Source organism: Cydia pomonella, chromosome 12 (genome assembly GCF_033807575.1).
Source record: "Cydia pomonella isolate Wapato2018A chromosome 12, ilCydPomo1, whole genome shotgun sequence".
In the NCBI taxonomy this organism is placed as follows: Eukaryota; Metazoa; Arthropoda; class Insecta; order Lepidoptera; family Tortricidae; genus Cydia; species Cydia pomonella.
In genome coordinates this window covers 1,796,855-1,821,674 of record NC_084714.1, presented here as the reverse complement: position 1 = coordinate 1,821,674, position 24,820 = coordinate 1,796,855, and the positions used below count along the sequence as shown (strand labels likewise).

Genomic DNA, 24,820 nt, shown 5'->3' with positions numbered 1-24,820 from the left:
CTCGGTGGCCACCGCCGCCCTTCTGAGCACTTCCTCTAGCTCCTTTCCCCGCACGGCCACTAGTGTGTCGTCCGCATAACACACGGTGACCATGCGGGGAAGCTGCACCCCCCGGAGCACCCAATCGTAACCGAGGTTCCACAGGAGAGGACCCAGGACAGACCCCTGTGGAACCCCGCACGCCATAGCCCTCGCGCCCCGGATACCCCTCTGCTCATAAAGCACTAGCCGCCCCGTCAGGTAGTGCTCTACAACACGCCTCAGATAAGGAGGCACTCCATGGTAACGGAGTGCCTCCCCAATGACCGTGTAGGGGAGAGACCCGAACGCGTTGGCGATGTCCAGCGACACCGCCACCACTCCCTCCCTATGGACTGTCGCAAGCACCCCGAAATCCCTCAACGCGGCCACCGCGTCTATAGTAGACCGCCCCCTACGGAACCCGAACTGGTTGTCATGTAAGTTCGGGCCCATTTCCACTAGGTGCCGCTGAATACGGGAGGCCAGGATTCGCTCGAAGAGCTTCCCGACCTCATCCAACAGCACGATGGGGCGGTAGCCAGCGGGGGTGTCTGCTGGGCGCCCCTCCTTGCGCAGCAGGCACAGTCGCCCCTCCTTCCAGCATCCCGGGAAGCGCCCCTCCTCGAGGCAGTCCTCCAGGAGGGATCTTAGGCAGTTCCCTAGATGCTTGAGTGCCAAGAAAAGCACTTTTCCTGGCACTCCGTCTGGTCCCGGCGCTTTGCGCGTGGCCCTGACCCGGTCCATGGCCCACTCCATCTCGTCATCCGTTATGGGGGGGGACGACGATCGGTTCTACCGGGTCCGCTGCTGGGGGGGCCATCGCCGGTGGGATGAAGTCTGGTGCCTCCGGAAACAGGCCCTCAACCACTCTCTGGAGGAGTTCTGGCTCCATGGAGTCCATGGGTGGGGCGCTCCGCAACTTGTTGCGCACCATTCTGTAAACACCCATGGACACCTGCAACACCAGAGGGGTTGTAAGTGCGTTGCCGGAATTTAAGATGGGAGTACGCTCTTTTCTTGAAGATTTGAAGGAAGACTGTTATTTTATTATTATTTTGTAATGCTTTGTACCTACTCTAATTCTAGATAGATTCTATCTATATCTAGATATAAGTAGCTATATTGATATTTTTCCATGATATGTTATTATTCGATTATCTATTTGACGTTGTTAAGAATTTATTAAGTATTTATATTTGATGATGAATTGTATGTACCTATTTTTCTAGACATTTTATAATTGTATATAATCAATTTTCTTTGACTATCATAATATAAATTCATATAGATTAGTTTTGAAATTACAATATAATTTATATTGTAATTTCATATTATGAAATAAATAAATCTAAATTTAAATCTATGGAAATAGTTACGTGATTTTTCGTCGCATCTGTCATCTCGATACATTTATTGTATTCGTTTAGCGTTTGTCTACGTACGATTGCCATCTTGGCAGGCCCCCGGGAGCGCTAACGGCGAACGTCGAAATATGAAAATGGTTTCGTTCGAATATCGACGTTCACGAGGTCTACGCTACACCAGCCATCAAATTTAAACGTACGTTAGTAAATTACAAAGCGTCTGTCTGGCCCAGGCTCAGGCTTTAAATTTTAGTTGCCTGTCTGCCCTGGCTTAAACGATTTCAAATTAGTTTCACTGAATTTAATCATACTCAGAGCGCTAGTAAGACGTAGCGACACGGTCAGAGAGGCACGAAATGAAACTGACAAAGAAAATATGGACGTTATTTTCAACTAAGCAGACCTCGAAGCAAAAAGGACAAACTATGCGATGCTATATAACTTTTACTTTTACTTCTTATGAGATTACCCTAAAATAGCAGCGAATTAGCATATCACACTACCGAAAACATCGTTTTCGGGGTTAGCTTCTTAAAAGATATTTACCGTAAACATCGAAAGTAAAAATTATCGTTATCTGCCTCTCTTTCGCTCTTGCATATTCGAGCGATAGAGGCAGATAAAGAAATTTCGATGTCGACTGTAGGCTCTGTATACAAAAACTTTGATTATGTAACATTTATACCGTACGTAAGATTGCGTCTCGGGCAAGAGATTTCGTGGTCAGGTTCACAGGAACGTGCCACGATTCGCAAAGGGCTGCTTAGTGGATTTGTTATAGTCTGTGCACGAGCCTAAGTGGGATCTGGCATTTGCGTAATTTAGGCACAACTTATGAATACATATGGGGTGTTTTTGCAAGGTTGTTTTTATAGTTCGTGTCATTCACGATGACGCGCAGATTTGTCAAATCTAACCTTTAATAACATGACAATCCGAGTCAAGGCACGCGTCTTCGGGAATGACACGATCTACAACCAAAGAGAATTTGAAATAGAGGTCGAATTTCCTCCCGCGGACGCTTCCGCTGTGGAATTTCCCAAGGGGCTACAGTATGGGGTTCTTAAAAAAACGGTCGACAAGGCGTCCATAGGCTACGGTGGCTGCATACCATCAGGCGGGCCGTATGCTTGTTTGCCACCGACATGGTATTAAAAAAAAATGGCCATGTAAAATTTGTAACCAAAGTAAATTTACTGCCATCTTTCGATACGTGATTAAAACTTTTAGAACGAACTTTGATCTTTATTCTTTCACCGATATGTGTTAAATTGATTAAATATCAAAAATTGGCGCCTTTTACTAGAGTATATTAGGCCAAAGGTATGGCGGCATCTTTTAGAGCGATGGCCGATGGCGATAGTCTCTAGGGTTAATAATACATTCAATATGGACATATTAAGGGTCCTCAATGTCTAATGAAAGACTAATACTTACTAATGGCCCAATTCGAAGAATTATTTCGATTTAGATTTATTTCGATTCCGCTGTATGATTCCAATAAGATCTATCTACGATATTTCTAACGTCAAAGTGTTATTGGTTGCCCGAACCGAGCTGCTTCTGTCAATTACACGACATATAAACGATATCTAAATGAGAACTTATCTAAACCAGAACTTATCGTTATCGTATCTCTTTCTTCGAATCGCGCCGTAATAAGATTTAAAGGCGCAAAGGCTCTCCAAGCGTCAAAAACTCGTCGGCTCTTTTAACCAACGTTATATTTGCTACGTTATTCAAATGAAATCAAAATAAACATCAGCTTGTTATATTGCTACATACCTCACACAATTGTAAGTCAATCAGTACAATCATTGTTGTCATGGACGACCGGTTTGGCCTAGTGGGTAGTGACCCTGCCTACGAAGCTGATGGTCCCGGGTTCAAATCCTGGTAAAGGCATTTATTCGTGTGATGAGCATGGATATTTGTTCCTGAGTCATGGGTGTTTTCTATGTATTTAAGTATTTATAAATATTTATATATTTATATCGTTGTCTAAGTACCCTCAATACAAGCCTTATTGAGCTTACTGTGGGACTTAGTCAATTTGTGTAATAATGTCCTATAATATTTATTTATTTTATTTATTGTTTGACCATCACTGCATTAGACATCATCACAAGGTTACATACAAATCGTGTCCAGTATAACCTTTCGAGAGCCTCCCGTACGTCCTTAAAACGTCCCACTTTGTCGCTTGCCATTAGGACAAGATTTGCTTATATCTTTATACGAATAACCTGTCAAGGCGTCCTTATGGCAAGCGACAAAGTGGGACGTTTTGCCGGCCGCGGTCACATATAACTTCGTTGCAAGTTCGCCCCAAGAGCAGAGAAGTTGGAAATGAAATAAAGAAGTTTTGTTATATGTTAGCGGACGTGGAGTTGAAAAGTTAAGAGGAGTTAATAGTGACGAGGAATGGGACGTTAAAGTATCAAGTCGTTTTGTGTAAAAATAATGTTATACGTTTCTACATACATTCTGAGAAATAATAAAAAGGTCAATTTTATTTTTATTTTTTATTTATTTAATAAGCAGGCAGGCAGTTTGACAATTGATATGACCTGTATCCAATATTCATAAAGATAGTTATCATGAACGAGTAGTAGATATAATATGCTTGTCCAATTTATTTTTAAACTGGTTCACATTTTGTGCTGAAACCACATCTTCTGGGAGTTTGTTCCAAGCCCTCACCACTCGATTGCTGAAAAAGTGTTTGTATGGGTTACTGTGAGCCATATGCCTTTCCAGCTTTAAATGATGACCTCTCAGACGGTTGTTGTTGTTGCGCTTGAACATATTTGCAAGAGATTTTATCCAATCTTTTTTTTATTTTTGTTTAGGTAAACAAACAGTCACTACAAGAAAGGCTTAAATATAAAGTATTTTAAACACTGTTTACAGTATGTGTGACCAACGGCGTTCATCACATATTAATTAGGTACAATCTTAACCTCTTTTTAATACTTAAACAGCCAGAGACGTTAACTGACGCGCTCGGCTGCAGCCGAATGTCAACCATCGTGCATTCCGACAAAGTTCACGATGACACGCCGCACGCGATAGGTGTCAAGTACGTAGGTAGCGGTCAAGGGGTTAAACGGGTCTACATCCGACCAAACTTGTGCAATTGTGATCCACCACATAACACACCTTTATGGTTTCTTTACAAAAACTCACTTACATTATTTTTTGAATGAAAAACAAGAAAACAAAACATAATTAAGACAACAACACAATTTGTAAGATAATCCCGTCAGCTTCCTCGCGGGGAGGCAGGCCTAAAACCACTGTTTCAGTTTCCCTACCTACTTACCTACAATTATTACAATAATTTTATAGCAGGTTGCCTACTTTGGATAGAGATCCCTGAAAGGGATAAGTTCGCCTTTGTACAAATTATATGTGTTTTTTCCTCTTTTATGTTTCTTTTTTTGTACAATAAAGTGTTTTACTACTACTACTAAAAGCAAAAATGGATATATTTTTGCAAAACAAATTATCCACCGGTTTCCGAACGAACTTTAGCAATTTTGCGAATATTTAATTATTCTGATGTCAGAAGCATAAGTTTGAAATAAACTCAATAGAGAATCGCGGGAAGGTAGGGGTAAAACGGCGCACATCCAGTACGTCCACTTTTATTTCCCTTCGCAATAATAAGCACCATGCTATTATTGTCTAGAACAAGCAATCATCTTGTAGGAAATTGCGTCCGCTTTCCCAAGGCGGTGCTCGGTTTACGACGCTGTGATAAAAAGTTAAAGTAAATGTAACATTCTTAGAGGACGGAGAAATGCTATTAGTGTCGTATCTGATCGCTACAAATTATATTAAATACAAAAAGTAACTCTGTCGGCAGGGGCGGGGCAAGATCAAAATTTGGTATGGGAAAGGTGCATTTAGCGAGGCCCTCTGGTGGCGCAAGAAATAACGAACATTTTTTTACGTTGCATTGCATCCGATTTATACGTATTTGAGGCGCGACGCCCTCGGACCGCGAGGCCGTAGGCGGTTTTCCACGTTGCCCAGGCCTAGCGCCGCCTCTGTCTGTCGGTCGGTCTATTAAGTACTTACCTCTTCACACTTAAGGCCAGAGCAACTGGCTGCGTGCGCTAAAATGTTGGAGCCATGCGCGCACACTACACGCAAGCGGTGTGCCTTCGCTCATACATAAAGATCTGGATATTACAAGTTACGTAGACGTGCACACTGGATACGTGTGCACGTCTACACACACTTATTAAAGGCCTTTAAACTGCTGAATAGATTTAGAATGGGCATGGTGATAGCTTGAAACCTCAGTCCCGGGAAGGAAATAGGATTGTTTTTGTCATGGAAATCATCGTTCGAAGTTACGGTAATAAGCTAGCGTGAAATAACTTTCATTCAGTATATATATATAACTTTCGCTTGTGTAAAGTTGCGTATAATAAATCCTGTAGAATTCCAAAACCGCAAACATATCGGTGCATCCGTTTGAAACCTATGATGACAGACAGAAACTTTTTGCGTTAGGGGTTATATGTTAGGTTATAGGTTAGAATCTGGAATTTCCTGGATTCAACGGGGTTTAGTAATGAACTATAGATAACTGCTTGGTCGACGTGCCACTCAAAAGCCCACATAACCCCAATAATAATATTACATGTTAGGTGAAATTAATCTAAAACATTATTAGAGGTAAAACATCACTTTTGTCAAAGGAAGCATCATGTCTCTTACCTATCAATATTAATAAATTGACAATGTCCAAAAAATTTTAATTATAAAAATTTATTATCAAATAAATAGATTTTATTTTCAGAGTTCTTATATTTCAGTAGCATTATACATTTTATATATAAGGGAGTAAACAAGATCTGATTGTTACGTATTCAAGCAAATAAATATTTCTATTCAATTCTATTCAATAAGCAAGTATGTATATTTGATAAAGTTAGACGTATTGAATAATACTGCTACAAATGATAAACTACAATAGTTGTTTGATTATCTTATTCAGTATCAACATTTTTCATTTCCACACAAAATTAACTGTATCATCGGAGGAGTTAGGGTCTCTCGAGATCAAGAAGATCCTGCAGTTGTTTGAAGTTGCAGGTTTGGATCGAGAGTTGTAGTAGGTGGCGATCACAATAGATCAGGAATGGTCGCAGTTATATTTTGGCTGTAGAGCCTTACATAGCCCCTGACAAAAAAGAAGAAGAAGAAGAACTGTATCAAATTATATCAACAAGTAAACCAATTTGTCAAAATTACTTTCATAAGTCAACAACAGGTATTTCAAGCATCTCAAGATGGCTTTTTCTTCCAAGAATTTTTGAAGTTACCAAGTACAAATCATAACAATTTATTGCAAGTATAAGATATAAGAAATATCAGAGTAGTGTAGGTACAGTTTACTCCAGCACGTGAAAATAAAATAGGTTGTTTTATGGGTAATATAGCAGTAGAAGTGGTAATATTTGTCTTAGCTATCTCTGTAAGACTGAACAGCCTTTGCAGCGAAATTGTGTGGAAACGTCAGAGTCCTAAGGATATGATGTTCATGGTATCCTCAATTTTTCACTTGCCAAGTCATACAAGTAGTACAGTGTTAGTTTGGTCTGATTTTAAAATAGATATGTACATTCTTTACTCATACCCACAACATACATGGTATTGACATCAGAACAAACAAAAAAGAGAAGTGTAAAATAAGCCTTGATGAATAATATACATACAAGTACAAAAGTCTACAGCTGTGTGTATATATGCCATTCAACTAAAACACAGTTAACAGTCATTCACGGCCATTGAACGCTCCACGTCGGCACTGGATTGGAAAATAATCAGCATCTGCATTCAAGCACAAACCTATTGAATCTTTCTATCAATACTAATAGGACTAAGTCCGTCCCAGAGGTCGAGATGTTGATGCCCAGTAGTTGAAACCCTGACTGACCTGACCTGACGTACTGTCAACCGGGGTGAATAGAGATGGCTGGGGTGAATAGGGAAAAAACTTAAAATGTGATTTACCTAACAATTTCTTAATAACTACCCTATTCACTAAGTTTAAAGATGACATATTCTCAGTGACGAGCTCTTGAACGTATCTCGAACATCCCTTAGTTTTGAGACATAGTTATATGTAAGTAGGGTAGCCAATAGCCATATGGAAAAATTTAATATTCTCAGGGTACATAAGTCCGGACATCTCCGTAAAAATCCTGTCATTTCCTGGACGGTTTTTCCAAAGTCTAAAATAACTTAAATCCTTTAATGGGCTACTAGTCCTTTAATTCGCCACCAACATACAGCAGAACGTTCCCTTTCTTCTTCCCAAACTTTTAGCTACCTTCTAGCGGTCATACGAGGTTTCTAAAAAAATCTTGACACTCGCCAAGACAAATCGAGACAAAGGACCAAAATTATGACATGTCAGGCGAAATTCTGACTTATGGTCAGACCCCGTTATCAGTGGTGAAAATTCATTGAAATAGAATCATAGGGTTGTCACACAAAATTCATTTAATTCGTGTACATTTGACATACCTACTGGTATAAATGTCGCTTAAAACAATTTAAGATGAAACGTATTATTTTTGGTTTATTATTGCACTGTCGCCGAATCTGTATCTATGTTACGAAATGTAAAAATACACATATGTAATATACAGGAAATAGGTAAAAAATGAGTTTCAAGATTTATGATTCCTAGTGTCATTTATTATATTTCATCAAAGTTACATCTGCAGGATAAAAAAAAAATTATCACAAAAAATTATCAATAACTATTGGAGAAAAAATATCGTCTATTGCACAGTTTTGCTAAAATTACAAACCATTTTTTCCGCGTCGCATTCGGTTTATTTCGTTTTGCCATTAGCTCCATTTTAAACTGAGATAATTCAGCACGATTATCCAGGAAGTTCATATTTTTACCGAACATAAAATTAAGTAAGTATATGACATCAGACATATTTTGACAAATAAATGTCAATTTAGTACCTAAGTATTATTATAGAGTTCAACAACCAAATGAAACCTTTTTTAAGGCAATTGGCTTCACTTTATATATACCTACTAGCGGCTCGCCCCGGCTCCGCACGGGTATTCAACATTTATTTTTTAAATATAATATAGCCTATGTTCACCGGGGATAGTGTAGCTTTCCAACGGTCCAGTAGTTTCGGAGCCTATTCAATCCAAACAAACAAATAAATCTTTCCTCTTTATAACATTAGTAAAATGAATGAAATAAGTAGGTATATTGTTTTCATCAAATATTAGGTATATCAAATTATACACGTGTAAATATTAATGTGTAGTGCCAGCCCTAGTATTTTCAATGTTTCTTCACCACTGATAACGGGGTCTGCTTATGGTAACCCTTTATGTATATAGAAATTTGCAGCTGTGTAATAGTAGGTATTCCCGGGCATTGAACGAGTCGCCACTGGATTGGAAAATGATCGGCATCTGCATTCAAGCATTGAACAGAACCTATTGAATCTGTGTCCGTCCGGGACAATGCCGTCTTTGGACTCGGCGTGAAATATGACGCCATTGTGCAGAGTCGATATCGGTAAACCATTCCGGACATTTCTTTTTTAAACGGCATTTCAGCGTTAGTTATTTTGCCAATATCATTGTATCAATGTGTTAATTCACAAGAAATAGTTTTGATTAAATTGAAAACCGGAATAAAACATATAAAACAATACACGCCTTACCTTACAAAATTATGTTACCTAAAACATTCGCCTCTCTGTACAGATATACAAAATCTAAATACTAGTACAAATATCAATCTCTATAAGCGCCAGTTAAAACCAGAGCACACCGGGTGCGTGTGCGTAGACTTACACGTGAGTTAATTGGAGCCGTGTACGCACACGTCATGCGAGCGGTGTGCCGTCTCTCATAAGGATCTGTATATTACAACGCGCACATGCACGTGCTTTGTGCGTTTATCGTCATTCAACATTTAAAATATTCCTCAGTGACTTTTGCCGTACCGTAAAATATCGTTCGATTAAATTATCAAAATCAAAAAAAGATCGTAAAATTTCATTGTCTTTCAAGTATTTGACTATGATCAATTGATCAGTGGGCTGTCAAGGTCAGAAACTTGAATTTTATAAGAACATTTTGTTACTGTTGACATCCAAAAAACTAGCCAACCCATTATTTTATGCAAGGTGGAATATAACAATTATGTGGGCTAAACGTATTTTATCTCTTGTTACAGTGCATGAAAGCGTACGTGGAGTTCGAAGTATGCAACGGAGCTTACGAAGTGTCATGTCCAGACGCTCGGTGCCGGGCGGGTGCAGCGCTGGCCCTTGAGGAGATCTCGCAACTGGTCGACGCCAGCGTCATGGAGAAACATCTCAAGTTTAGGCTTAACCATGGTGAGTCTAGTCTAGTACCATTAACCCTTTGTACGCCACGCCTATCATGTGCGGTGCGTCATCGTGAATCTTGTCGGAATGCAATATTAGGCTGCTGTAGCCGCGCGCGTCAGTTAAATTATATATATATATATATATATATATATATATATATATATATATACATACCATGACGGTGGCAAACATGGATACAGCCCGCCTGATGGTAAGCAGTCACCGCAGCCTTTGGACGCCCGCAACTCCAGCGCGCCGACCCTTTAAAAACCTCCGCACTCCTCTTTTTTGAAGAACCCCATACTGTAGACCCTCGGGAAAACCTCGGAAATGAACTCAGTCCACAGCCGGAGCGTCCGCGGAAGGAAATTCCTCTTAAACCGCACAGTACTAACTTCTTAGGCGAGTAAAGAGTTAACGTGAGCGGGTCACATAGTCTGAAGAAAGAATGAGTCCATTGTGTATTGTCCTATAGACCAGCGGGTGAGGGTGGGATCCACTAGACCGTCGAACAACTTTCACGGCTATCAGGCTCACTTTCATATATTAGATCTGTGATATATGGAAATATTCGCATGGTTTTTTAGTAGCAACTGACATATAATTTTGCTTTTCGTTTGGCGTTTGAAGATATAGTCATCTTGGCTGGGGCCCCTGTCCTTAGAAATGGCAGTGAGGCGTGGCAGACGGTGCTTGAGGGTCACATGAACTGCGACTCGAAATTTTTATGAAATTGAGGTAATTGTTTTCTTCTCTCATCTCGAAACGTATTCTGAACCCATTAGATCAACTGTGAACACGATACGGTTGCTATGTTCCTGACACACGTGAATGCTCGCGCTAATGCTAAAAACTAATGGACTTACGCTCTGATTTGTTCGTTTGACATAGGGCTGACATATTTGCCGATGTATTATTTATTACAATTTAAAAAAAAATACAGTTTTATAATAGACGAAAGAATAGTTTCTGTATAAAATATTCTTCTGAAATTCATTTTTATTGCTAATTGTACTTTACGCTGTCAAAGTGATGGCACGTCAAAATGAATCATAAGAGCCTAAACCGAGATAATTAGGTAGGTACGTCAAGAAAATGGAAACGTTTACGCTTCCGGCAGGACTTGAACCGGCGACTTTTGCATTGCTCTTAACCAACTGAGCTACGGAGGCCTAGCAGAAATGCCAAAATCTTTCCAGTCGTTCTTTTATGTACCTATACACGCCTTGGGGTGGTTGTTGTGTCCCACTGTTGGGCAAAAGCCTCCCTCTCTTTCTTCCACGCATCTCGGTCCATGGCAATAAGGTGAAAAAATTTATCATGTTTATGAACTCCACTGTACGAAGGAGTTCCATCGAGCTGGTTATTCATTATTGAGCCAATTATTGTATTGTTATCTGAATTACATATTTTTGCAAAGTATAATATCGGATAGTGTGATCCACGACACGAGGAAACTCCTCAATTTGGCATTGGTATAGTTACTTTTAGTGTTGTAACTGATCAAACATATTAATCGTCCGTTACCCAGCCGTTTATGAGAACGCATTGCATCGTCGACATCCCTATCTTCCGCACGTCACCTGCATGGCATAATCCCCATGCTATTTGCATGACGCGCTCTATTTCTCCATGCGTCGGCACACACCATGCGTGAATGTGTTTGCCAATACTATATACTATCGAGAATCACTTTCTGTATAATTATATCAGGTAACTTTTGTATAAAAAAATTATGCGAATTTAATTACACAAAGTATGCCTAAAGTCATGGCCTGAAATCAATGTAACTTCGTGCTTTGGTTGATTAGTTTTGGAGTGATATTTACCTACCTCCTCTAAACTTTGTTTGCTCTTCAACCTTAGGCATCAGGCTTAGGCCTTGAGTTATTCTAGCCAGTCATATTCCGATATTGGTACCTTGGTACCATTATGAGTGCTATTCTAATAGCTTACTAACCGCAGGTATTCCAACAGTCAGGGTAACCAGTATAAATGCTCTCTCCGTTTGGATATATTATAACTTCTCTACACGATGGCCCAGCGCTGAACCAGCGAGATGACCATGCGATGGTTATGGCTCCTCTACACGATGGTTGAGAGCACGCACTATGGAATGGGCCACGTGTACGCGTACGCACCATCGCTTGCCCACTGCCTTTGATGTGCGAACGAAAAACCCACACCGTGGCCATCCCATCGCCATCCCGCCGTGCCATAAGCCATCCGACACTTACTACCCTCCCACACAAGCTTTTATTTTAGGTACTTGCAAATGTAGGTATGCTCGGGACAAATCTTGCAAGCTAAATTAGACCCACTTCCCATTATTCGATTGAGTTGATAAGCTGAACCTTCACGTATGTAAGTTGAGTGACAATGCGATATTATGGTACCATTGAGGTGATCCGATGATGGACCCAGGTGGTGACGAAGCTGATGGAAATCGAGTTGGACGGCATAAAGACCGCTGAGTTACTTACATTGACGCTGGTTTTCCTAAAACCAATAGGAACAACGGGTAAGGGTGTTTTTAAATTTAGCTCTCAACGTCACGCGATCCTCGCATTTGCGTTTACTTCGATACCTTGTGATAGGTTTGTGATTTTACGAACTTTCTCCTTGTAATATCGTATTTTGGAAATGGGAAAATGTACTGGATTAATGGACAGGCAATAACTGAAGATGTACGTTACGTTTCCGTAATATTGACTCAGAATCAATACAATAGATATTATTTTGGTGTTCCTCTCTTTGTTATGTTTTGCAGTAGTCTTTTTCGGAATGAAAAAAATAATAATATGGAGGTCAATTCAGATTAGTGATTTCTTGTTATGAAACGGTGTGAATATGGTATATCAGTTGTCAATAGTGTTATTTCTTTTACTAGAAAGTGAGAGTACGATTTATTTAAGTCTATTTACTCATCCATAGAAAAATGATTACGCGTGACCCGCTGTTCTCCTCGACAACCAATTCATGTGAAATTTTGTAGATTTGATAATTAAGTATATCGAATTTGTTGAGGATTCAATTCTTGTTTTTTTTTTTTTTTTTCAAAATGGCGGAGCCATATAAGGTTCGCGTGGTCGACAGCTCAGGGAGCCATTTTAGTGGTTGCTTGTTTCTCTCCGAACTCACTGTCATATTGTATCTCTTTTCTCTTCCTAGTAACAAATACTATTTCGGTTTGCGGTCGGGCCCCGCGTACATTTGTGTTTCGCGGTAACCGCTTTCGCTTCCAATGGCGGAAAGTGTTGAATACTAATGCAAATGACTAAAGAATTTACTAAGAAATTTATATATTTGTTCTCTGAAATACATGATGTATTTCGCTTGCATTTGTGTTTATGGTATAATTAGTATTTATAATTTACATTGGATGTGGAGTGTGTAGAGTAAAATTGTTATTTCAGTTAAAGTTTGCGTTTAACTCGGTTTTAGTCATATTCAGGTTACTCGAAGAAACTTCTTTGCCACCAACGTAGTATATAATATATATATGGCAGATGTCACATCATCAATGTTGCATTTTCTTACAAATCGATTCTGAAGAGTTAAGTTGAAGAGTATACATATACATCTTGTGCCAGCTCTAATAAATCGACCTGTTAGCATAATATTCATATGGATGTCTCATTATTCAGTGTGATAGGAAAATGAACCGAGTAAAATATTCAATCTCATGTTTTCCCAGCGCTCGCGAACGGAACCAGAGTAGTGTGACGTAGAGTAGCCCACCTTACCTAAATAACCTCTTTGAGTCTCGGACGTATTAAATAAACGGGTCAGTCACGCTGGTGGATGTTTTTTGCGGCTTTTGTCTTGCTATTGAAAATAAGGATAAATGCTAGGTTATTCTCTAAATGAATCAAAACATGTCCAAAGATGTCCTACATTCGACTTGCGAGTGACCCCAAAAAGATATCCTACATTCGACTTGCGAGTAAGCTTGGTTTAATATACAATATTTAATAGCCTAGTTCTTCAAATAAAAGTTACTTAAATAAGATAACTACAAGAATAACGCTTACCGATATGAATTTAAAAGTGAAAGTATATGAAAGTAAAATTGGAAAAATTCACCGCGTCGGGCAAGATTCGAACGTACGGTACGACCTTTCGTCAGGACATCGGTCCATTCGCCCTTAACTAACTGAGTTACTATACGTATGCACGTATCTGCTTGATAAAAAATAGTTTAGTTCGGATAGGTTACCAAATTACCGAAGATAGGCAGGCTACTGTCATTGTCCGTACAGTATGACCCTCTTATCGGTCTCTGCCAATTTCATCTGTTATGCAATGTTTATAAGCCATCTTATGGTAATGTATGGAGCTACTTTTGCGATTATGTACGACAGGAATATTAACAATTTTTCTTCTTAACAAGTGGGAGTCGGGTTCATTAAGATAGGGTGAGGTTGTCATGTCACGATTACGACAGGTTTTGGTATTGTAAGAAGGCTTATAACCTTTACGGTTAAGCCTTCTTACAATACCAATTCGGTAGGCTGGATCAAGACTTCCTCGCGTCGTAGACGTAAAGCCTCTTTCTATCGGATATTGCGGAGTTCGCGTCGATAGGTGTGGGGCTGTGGGGAGACCCTAATTCGGAAGACATTTTTTAAATACATATATCAGAGACTACCGTCAACTTGCTTAGCATTGCTGATTGCATGCTATGCCAAATGTGGCTTGAAAACAGAAAGATCAAGAGTTAAGCAGCTGTCTATAACTAATTCTTAATAATAGAAGAAAGCCGGCGAAAGGCGATGAGTTGAGTATCCACTTTTCTATACAGCTGGTATGGAGACGTGGGTACTTAAGTTGTGGTACTTACTGTACTCTGCAAACAAATGACGTGTATAGAAATATCTATGAAATAAATGCTTGAAATGCTTGCTTATATAAATGTATGATATAAAGACATTTTCAAAATCTGAAAGTTCTTTCTACCGCCAAGCTTATTACAAGCTTTTATTTAGTTTCACCTGTCCCGTTGTCTGTCTATCGGTCTGTAATTAAATCTTGCAAGTTAAATTTGATCCACTTCCCGGTTTCCAATTGAGCTGAACTTTTGCATGCATATGTAAGTCGGGTGACAATGACAATGCAATATTATGGTATCATCGAGCTGATCTGATGATGGAGACTAGAGGTGGCCATAGGAACTATGATAAAACAACGCAACCTAATTGTGTTTGAGGTTTTTAGAATAAGCATTTTTAGAATAAGAATATTGACTTGTAAAAGAGCCCTTGAGGCCTACTTGCAGAATAAAATTTTGAATTTTGAATTTTTTAAAAGCTGGATGAGTATTAGTCGCCTGTCTAAAAAAAAGTACAGTCAGCGATAAAAGCTTGTAACAAAAATGAAATTTTTGCCAAAAACTTATTTTTATGTTGAGTTTTAGTTTTAGGTGTAGCGTAGTTTTAAGTCTGGAATCCACTGAAAAAAAAAACAGCGCCATGGATTGCCGTGGCAATATGCTGAGTGGGTATCCTGTTTAACATCTGAGTAATTTGTGTTGTGTTATTTTATAGTATTGTCAAATGTTTGTACAGTTAATAAATGTATTTTCTTTATTTCTTTCTTTCTAATAAATACTAAAATACACTCATCATCATCATCCTCCTAGCGTTTGTCCCGTACTGTGACGGGGTCCGCTTTCCTACTTTTCTCCTTCCACTTCGCTCTATCCTGGACGTCGTTTTCCGATAACCCACAGGCGTTTAAATCTTTGGCGATGACATTGGGCCAACGCTGCCTTGGTTTGCCGCTCCTGTTTGGGCCCGGTAAGGCAAAACTAAGGGCTTTGTTGCCTACGTATTCTAGCGGCCTTCTTTTGACATGCCCAAACCACCTCAGCCGACTTTCTTGGAGCTTATCGGCGACGTCTCTCACCCCGAGGCTACCACGGATGTGTTCGTTTCGAACCCTATCAATCCTGGAGCCGCCTGACATCCACCTCAGCATCTTCATTTCTGCAACATGGATGGCTTACTTACTTACTTTAAATACTAAAATACACTGTCAATTTTTTTTTTTTTCAATTTTAAACAATTTAATTTAATTTAATTATAAACTCAATCCCGTTTTCCGATATTTCCAACTTGATCATATTATAGTTTGATTAATTTTACTTTCGTGTGTTCGCCTTGGACTTCGATTTTCCTGTTTCTATTTCGATATCGAATAAACATTAAATGTATTCTTTTACATATATGTAGTTCCTTCAGTCTATCCCGTGTGTTTTTTTAGAAAAATATTCCCGGAAAAAAATGTAAAAATCGTAAAACTAATGGTTTCCGTTTTACTGTTTCTTATAAAATAATTAAGGTTCATTCTCATAATATTAGACTTTATTACGAGACGATATGCTGTTTGAATAACATTGAAGAGCGATAATAAAAGGTCATTCTCTAATTTTGCATTAAAAGTGACCCATTTTCATTGCTCTTAAGTAGAGACTGGCGAAGCGGAAAATGATGGTAAATCATGACTAATGTTGACTTAACCGCGTATAAATTTATTTTGTTTACCTCCGTTTCTTGTTGCGGTTTCGCCCCATTTTGCAAATTACTGACAAATGTATTTTAACCAAATTAAAATTCTACTTAAGGCCAGGGGGCTTATCCAAGATGACAATTAATCGTTTATAGAAAACGCCAATCGAAACTCAAATAATGTATGAAAAAAGTCACGTGACTTTTCGTTACATCTGTCAGTCCCATACATTTTTACTTTTATTTGGGCGTAACGCAACTAACTACATCGAGTTTAGACGCATCAGAAACGTCTAGAATAATTAATTTATAGATGTACGAAATGGTTAGCAGAATCTACAGTACATTTGGGAATAAAAACCAATTTAGACGACCTGTCTGCCCTAGTAGGTAGTGACCCTGCTTGTCTAAAATTCCGGTAAGGGCATTTATTTGTGTGATGAACACAGATATTTGTTCCTAAGTTATGGATGTTTTCCATGTGTCTAAGTATTTGTATATTATATATATATCGGCGGGTACTCCCACAACATAAGCCTTCTTGAGCTTACCGTGGGACTTAGTCAGTTTGTGTAAGAATGACCCTATAATATTTATTTATATTTAATGTTAAAAATTACACTTTTGATAGAAATATTCATAAAGTTTTGTCTGGTACGTTTCATTTTTTTTGTATCTTAATTCCAATCTAATTTTAATTCACTTCATAACTGATATTAGGTACGTCAATTTCTCAGATCAAATTTGAGTCATCGCTTATCCAAGTCCCATCTACCTGACAAATTGTTGAACGGATAGATCTCTCCGTTAATCTCTTACATTTATTCCCGTCAGTCTGCGTTTGAATATCATTCTCTTGAATATACTTACTTACTTACTCCGTTGGCTCAGCGACCCAAAATGAGACTTGGCCTCCGACACAAGACAGCGCCACTTTTCTCGGTCGGTCTCGGTGTCTCTTGAATATGAACCTAAAGAATTAATATTTATAAAAAATAACACTAGCAATTGGCATGTAAAAGGAAAGGGCTCAGCATAAGCTGCGTCAGCTATTTCATAAAATTTCATTTCAAAATGAACGCGCTGCGCTGATTTTCTGTTCGTTTCCTAAATAATAATTAAAGAAAAAAAGGCATGCGTACATCACTTACCTCCATTGCATGCGCTTGCGCAAATCGCACCGCGCACTTCAACTCGATGTCACGGTCGTGTGTTGACTTCACTAAGGTGCTCCCACACCATCTTACGCGCCGTATATCTGAGGGTATACAGCGAAACACAAAAATCGAAATTTCGTTATCCGCCTTCCTATCGCTCGAATATGCAAGAGTGATAGAGAGGGAGACAACTAAATTTCGATTTTCTTGTTTCGCGACTTGTTCTTCGGATATACATATGTCAAGCTAGTAATATGTGTACTGTTCCGTGTTCTTTTAGAGTCAGACCAAGCTAAGTTGGCAGGGATTTTGATAGCCCAGCCTGTGCAAGTGTTAAGTAAACGTCATAATTGCATAGAAGTTTGACGTTTTAAATAACACTTGCACTACCTGGGCTGTCAAAATCGATGCAAATTTATCTTGGTCTGACTATCAGTATATCGCCTCATTTTGTTATCGAGGGCACTAATTCTGTCTATTCTCGGCATCATGTTTTATATTATATGTAGTATTGCCAATTTCGGGCCCATCAAATTGGACGACGTTTCTTTGCTTTTTTCCTATTCATGTTTTCACAAGGCTATCTCCAATTTTACTGGCAATATGACTGGCCGTCTCTCTGACCGACCAAATCTCTCATACTAGTAATTTCAGTATTACCAACATGCATCCTAAACTCTGACTTATTAATATCTACAATGGGGAATGTTCTGAAGAACTTTTTGAATTGGTACAATCTCCCGCCAAAGAAACAAAGCTCATCCTCACTTCCTCGTCACGTGGGAAACCAAGAACGAGCGGGTATCTCGATTGTTTTTGCCCAGAACGTGCAGGATGTGGAATGAGCTACCTTCTGAAGTGTTTTCCTTGCGCTATGACACGGGGTTCTTCAAGAAGCAGGTATTTGGGTTTCTCAAAGGTTAGCAACGCATAAGTGGGTCCTCCGATGTTGCTTATGTCCATGTGCGGCGATGACTGCTTCCCATCAGGCGGCTCGTCTGCTCGTTTACTGCCTATTACATAAAAAAATATCTATTTTATTTATTTAACAAATTGTCATAAACCACAATGAAATAAAATCACAAGCTTTTTATCTAAACTTACTTATTCACCTTGTAGTTAACAACCTAACCGCAATTTGCAAAAATGTCTATGGCGAAATCCGTTAATGATACACGTGTACGCGCGCAATGTCATTGGCAGTGAGGGTTCGTGCGAAACGGGCTTAGATTAGATTTGCTTATTTTATTCGGAAATAATTTTAACGCTATTTTTTGCTTTGCAAACAGTTCTTATTTATAAACATGAATATGTGCCATTAATCACTGCATACAATGTATTTGAATGATTGTTTTGGTGCCAAGCATTATCTTGACTACATTTCGCGGTTTTACCGTTCCAAATGTTCCAATATAAATTTATTGAAATGTATTAGGTCTTTGTGTTGGTGCTGGTTGTAATGTGTGCAGACGCTGTCCCTGTGGTATTGGAAAAACTTATATTATTGTCTTATTTTGCCCATTATTTGATATTATTATTGGACTATCTAAAAGTGGAAAAGTGCGGTCAAATTCTTTGTCAGTTTGTCCGTTTTCTAATTTTTACTCATTAAATGGAATATCGAGATTTAACTTATTTAAATTGTACGTGTTTTTGAGTATTGAAAGTACCTTAAAGCAACACTCTAAAAAATTTTGACTAGGTAACAGTGAATAATATCTTCTCTCTCGGATGAAAGCAATAAAAATGTCTATTTTAAAGGCTTGAAGTAACAATATATCCCGTAAATTTGTTAATTAAGTTCGTAAAAAAATATGCTCTACGTCTCTATATACATATATAATGTCAATGCGGTTGTTAAAACAGCTAATAAAATAGTTTCATACCATTTTACGCCGATGCAATCGTAAAGCGACGGGTCATATTGCATGCAACTGCACGATAAAACCGATACCGCTTTTACTACAGTTCTTAAGGGATCACATGAGATTGAAAGTATGCCCTTTGGGCTAACAACTATTCCTACATTTTCTAGTCAATTTTTCTTCAAACATCCTGTAGGCCTATCGCGGTCGTGTTTATATCGTTTATCGCTGTGGATATGTCAGCGGCCGATCGTAAGATCAGGCAGATCGGGATGTTCTTAGGCATATCGTGAAACGTGAAAATCTTTATCTCGTTCCCTGAGTCGACGGAGCGTAGCTTATATTTATATTAGGCATCTGAAGCAACCTAATAAACCAATCCTACCTATATATTGTTTTAATGTGACAACCGTCAAAACATTACTCAGGAACATTACGCTCTGCCTAATCTTACGATCGGCCGCCGATCGGACACCAATATAATTACACTGACGTTTCGCTTACTCTGTGTGTGAATGCCTTAAATCTTTATAAATCCCGTCTGACATCGTGATTTACATGAACGCCTAAAAAAGACCAAGAAAGGAAGGAAGTAAACGCACCCTTTACTTGTCGCTTCCTATTATCATTACTTAATGATAAACCCATTACGATGATTCATTATGCCAGCCTTCAACGTCACTATGATTTATCGATATCGATTTTTTACATGTTTATCGGAGTTCACTGCCTTGTGAGGTTGACCTAGAAACGTGGCGTTCAGTTTGAGATATAAATAAAGACACGTGGGTGATAGGTGCAGTAAATACACAAGCTTTTATTCTCTTGACAATAAAGTTGTGCCCAGAAAATTACGAATGTGTAAATTGTGTTCTACGAATAAGACCTGTTCCTTATTTTGCGTTAAATTCGATGGTCCAGACGTTGGATTCGACGAATGTAAATATCGAAAACGTAATGAATGCATGCACGTGCTCTTGTGAACACGAAGGACTTCTTAATGTATTTGGATTTATTTGAAATTTTTTGCATTAAATATTTTAAATATTCTGAAACCCTGGCTTTCACGTCGCAAAATTGTGTATCAAGTGGGTGAACATTTAACAGGAAATACCAGCTGAGCCCTTCTCAGAATTGAGAATTTTAGGTTATTTATCTCTGTCGCACTGGGCTCCTATAAAATTAGTGCGGTAAGGACAACAGCAGCTTAGGCGAAAAATCCTGCGTTATAAACTCAGAAATCGAGGTTTTTTCTCGACGGTTTCCGCTTCCAAAACTTAATCAATCGTAACGAAATTTTGGAAACGGGATTATCCGTGTCTTACCGTTTTGATTTTTGCGTTTATTGTTACCGATTTTGTATGCCAGACGTCGAATTTCGGCGCATTTAATTAGCGCTTTATAAAGTAACCTAGTTCTTATAAACACAAGAATATAAAAAAAAACATACACACAGACGCACGTTATGGTAATATTGAACTCATATAAAAAAAAACAAATGTCGAGAACGTTTGTATGAAAAAAATACCGCTAATTATAAAAGATTACGCAATCTAATGAAATGACTGTAATTTTTCTATGAAATACTATTTCGGGAGAAAACGATTTCCACTAACTAAATCTTAACAAATTACTTTGATTTTGATGTCGATCGCTTCAGCATAATATATTCTAGGTTTATAGGTTTCGCTTTAAAAAAAATCTTTTTTTGCTTTGCAAATTTTGAAAAAAAAAGGAAAACTTATAAATTATTCATTGTGTGAATAACATAGTAAAATATCACGGAGAATGGAAAATAAGTAGAAGTGGAAAAATGTTTTCTCTTTTCGTATAGACGATCTTGTGGTATACTTCTCTCTTAAGGTCAACGCAGCGCTGCGTTCAACGACTTCTGTCCTCGTACTTCAAGTAATGCAATCCGAATCTTTGTGGTAAAACTAGTTGAAAGTTGAAACCGATACTGTATTCTTTCCCATAAAAGGCCTGGACGGATACTACGGCAATACGGATACTACGGCAATACGGATACTGTATCATCATTCATCATCGCTCGTCTCATTTGTATTTCGTTTAATTCTCATTTGGTATGGTCGTACATTTAACAATACAGTCACGCACGTCTAAAAATATCAATACGGACCAAGTACCAAAAATATGTATACACTACCTTATTATATCGGCAATTGGTCGTGTATTTTTGTTTTAGTTTTGGCACCTGTATCGATATTTTACTTACTGCACTTAGGTGCAAAACTGTCCCGATAGTAGTATATTAGTAGAATGTGGAGAAGTTGATGTCGATCAAGGGGAGGGGCACATGATTAATACATAACAGTACGTACTCCTTAAATTTTCCTACAAATCGGCCTCTCGTATGATATACTTGGAATTTACGGTTATTTTGTAATTTAGAATCGGAAAGTAGAAGAAAACACATTTTTATTTTTTCTAATATTTCTAGTATTTTCCTATTAATTGGTAGCAGCCCATGAACTCCAGAGGTGCCACATGCGCGTTGCCGACCATTTAAAAACCTGTACACTCCTTTTGTTGGATGCGTGCATGCTAAACTTTAAACCGTCTTAATTTAGAATAAGCATTACCCAAGTTAAAAATAGCGTCTCAGTGACTAAGCTAATTGTTTCTACATTGTGTATAATGGAGAGGGACTATTATAAGAAAAGCGCCATTACCTTAAGACCAAAGTGGAGGACCAGCGAAATCACCTTTTCATACAAACCTTGTCCTTGTTTTCCTCTCTGGATATTAACATTATTGAAAATATTTTGACACAATTCGTTGTATATCAACCACAGCTATGCCCCTACGTATGATTTTTTTCCGAATTTTCAATTATTATAAGTCTTAGGATCCTTTAAAAATTTGTATGATATCTGTTTTTCGCTCCAAATTTTTACAATAATCAAATAATCAAAAAAAGTCAAACTTAGAGGCATAGCTATCGTTAATATACATCAAATCATGTAAAAATATTTTCCATAATGTAAATATCCAGAGAGGTAAATGGGGACTACGTTTGTATTGGAGAAACGGCCGACCCCTTTCCTCCTAACCGACGGAGTAATTGAAACACTACGCCGTCGGTCGTATAATTTATTTAATGACTTTAAATGCGGTGAGGTGTTGGCATGTTGTTTTAGCTTTGCATTAGGTCTGTCGTCAGATACGGCGGCACGAGTAGGTCATGCTATGAATCTGTGCGCGTACTGTTGCTGCTGTGTTGTGTGCACCGGCAGAATACTTTAGACCGCGGGCCAGGAGCATGCATCGTCAGCAGTGATCGGAACTATGGGAGTAAAACTTTAACAAAACTTGTTAAGCGGACATAAAATAGTGCATACAGCCCTAAAATATTCATGTCCATAGAAAATCCCTATTAGGGATAGGAATAGTATAGTACTTACAGCCATAAAAATATTTACATTCATAGATATTAGAATATGTTTAAGGCTATAAGCACTCTTTTTACGTCCGCTTGATAAAATTTGTTAAAGTTTTACTCCCATAGTTCCGATCACTGATCGTCAGTCTTCGCCTCGCGGCTGATACTTCGTCAGATGATAATTTAGATGCAATGATTAAAAAAAATGTCAGCCGGTTGTATCGCGGTGGAAAGACCGTCAGTTGATGATATGAACATGTTATTTTTTTTATTCAGCCATCGCCTCCCGATTGATATTGTGCCAGATGATAGTTTAGATGCTGTTTTAAAAAAATCCGTCTGCTGGTGGTATCGTGGTGGAAAGACCGTCAGCTGATCTGTAAAAAATACGCGCCTTGCCATTTTATGTCCGCAAAGTATGCGTAATCTGTAAATTGCGTAATCCGTTTATTTGAAACGCCTGATGGAATGCTACAAGTTTCATGAATTTGTTATTACTATCATAAAAGGAAAAGCGCTTATTTTTACATGTTCATGCGACCAGCTGACGTTCTTAGCACTGCGATACAAATGGCTGACATTTTTTTTTTATTAACAAAGCATCTGACCTGTCATCTGTAAGTCTGTCATAAGTAATCAAAGATAGTTTCTCTTTTTACAAATTTACTGAAACGGGTGGATCTATTTTCGTCGAATCAGTCCAGTTCAGCCAGTTTGTTTAAAATAAGTTTTTGTCGAAAATTTCATTTTTGATACAAGCTTTTATCGTCGACTGTACTTTTCTTTCAATGGGCGACTAATACTCATGACAACTCCAACAAACCCAAACACAATTAGGTTGCGTTGTTTTATCATAGAGTGTCTGTCCTCCATCATCAGATCAGCTCGTTGGTACCATAATATACACATACATTGTCACCCAACTTACATGTGTATGTAAACTTTTTAATCGATCCAATAATGGGAGGAGGGTCTAATTCATCTTGCAAGATTTGACCCGTACAAACATTTGCATGGTAAATAAAAGCTTGTAAAATAAAGCTAATTTTAACATGTTTGGTAGATTGCCACAATATGCAGATTTGGTTTTAATGTGACCTGAAAACGTAACAATGACAACGAGTGATAAGCCAATATTGTTCCCCCGAGTCTCACATATTCATACATGAACAGATTAATAACTAAAAGGCAGTAATCTTGAAAAACTTCCTGCCTCGCACAGCCAAACTGTGAAATGAACTGTCGCCTGCAGTATTTCAAACCTTCAAGAAAAGAGCGTACTCCCATCTTAAAGGCCAGCAATGCACTTACAACCCCTGTGGTGTTGCAGGTGTCTATGGGCGACGGTAATCGCTTACCATGAGGTGATCCGTCTGCTCGTTTGCCTCCTGTATAATAAAAAAAAAATCAGGAGTACACACCGACACTAAATTTGTGTTTTTTTTGTTAACAGAAGTGGCGATGGACGCGAACCGCGCGTTCTGTCCCCGCGTCGGTTGCGACACCGTCGTGTCGCTGCGCGCCGCCAGCCCCGCGCACTGCCCGACATGTCGGCACGATTTTTGCTCGCAGTGCAACCAGGAAGTAAGCTTTTTTTTTTTCACAATAGCATATATTGCCTATCATCTGTCAAGTTTTCTAGCGGTGATTTTTTTGCGTGTGTGGTTGCTGTTCCTCAACTCACCAACGGAGCGGCAGCTGATATCCACGAGCCTTCATCCCCCTTATCACTTTACGAGTTATCGTCCGGGACGCAATGAGTACCAAAATTTTCGCCTGGTCCAGAATCTATTACGACGCATTCGGCGGATCTGGACGCGCCTTAACATTGTAAACACATTTCTATCCAGGGGGTCAGGTTTCTCTGCAGCTGACTTTACTAAATACAACTTGTACACAATAATAATTGTGTACAAGTTGTATTATAACAACGGATACTATCTACAGACATATGTTCGCTAGAATGGAAAAGTACACAAGAAAAGCGCAACAAAAACCCCGTCAGTTTTCACCATAACGAATCGCGTCGCACCCATTGTCCAATGGAAAGCTTTCCCGACCTATTGTGCTCACGCGCAGTGTATTACTATTCCTAT

General features: G+C 38.7%; 1 protein-coding gene across 3 annotated transcripts in view; it reads left to right on the top strand.

Annotated features, from left to right (window-relative positions):
* The window catches only part of LOC133523252 (E3 ubiquitin-protein ligase RNF144A), a 242,828-nt gene that overhangs the window by 184,609 nt on the left and 33,399 nt on the right, over positions 1-24,820 (top strand). For all 3 annotated transcript variants that reach the window (XM_061858734.1, XM_061858736.1, XM_061858735.1), the window contains 2 exons: positions 9,634-9,796; positions 24,178-24,308. In XM_061858734.1, the coding sequence (XP_061714718.1) occupies positions 9,634-9,796; positions 24,178-24,308 (294 nt within the window). The remainder of the gene's footprint in view (positions 1-9,633; positions 9,797-24,177; positions 24,309-24,820) is intronic.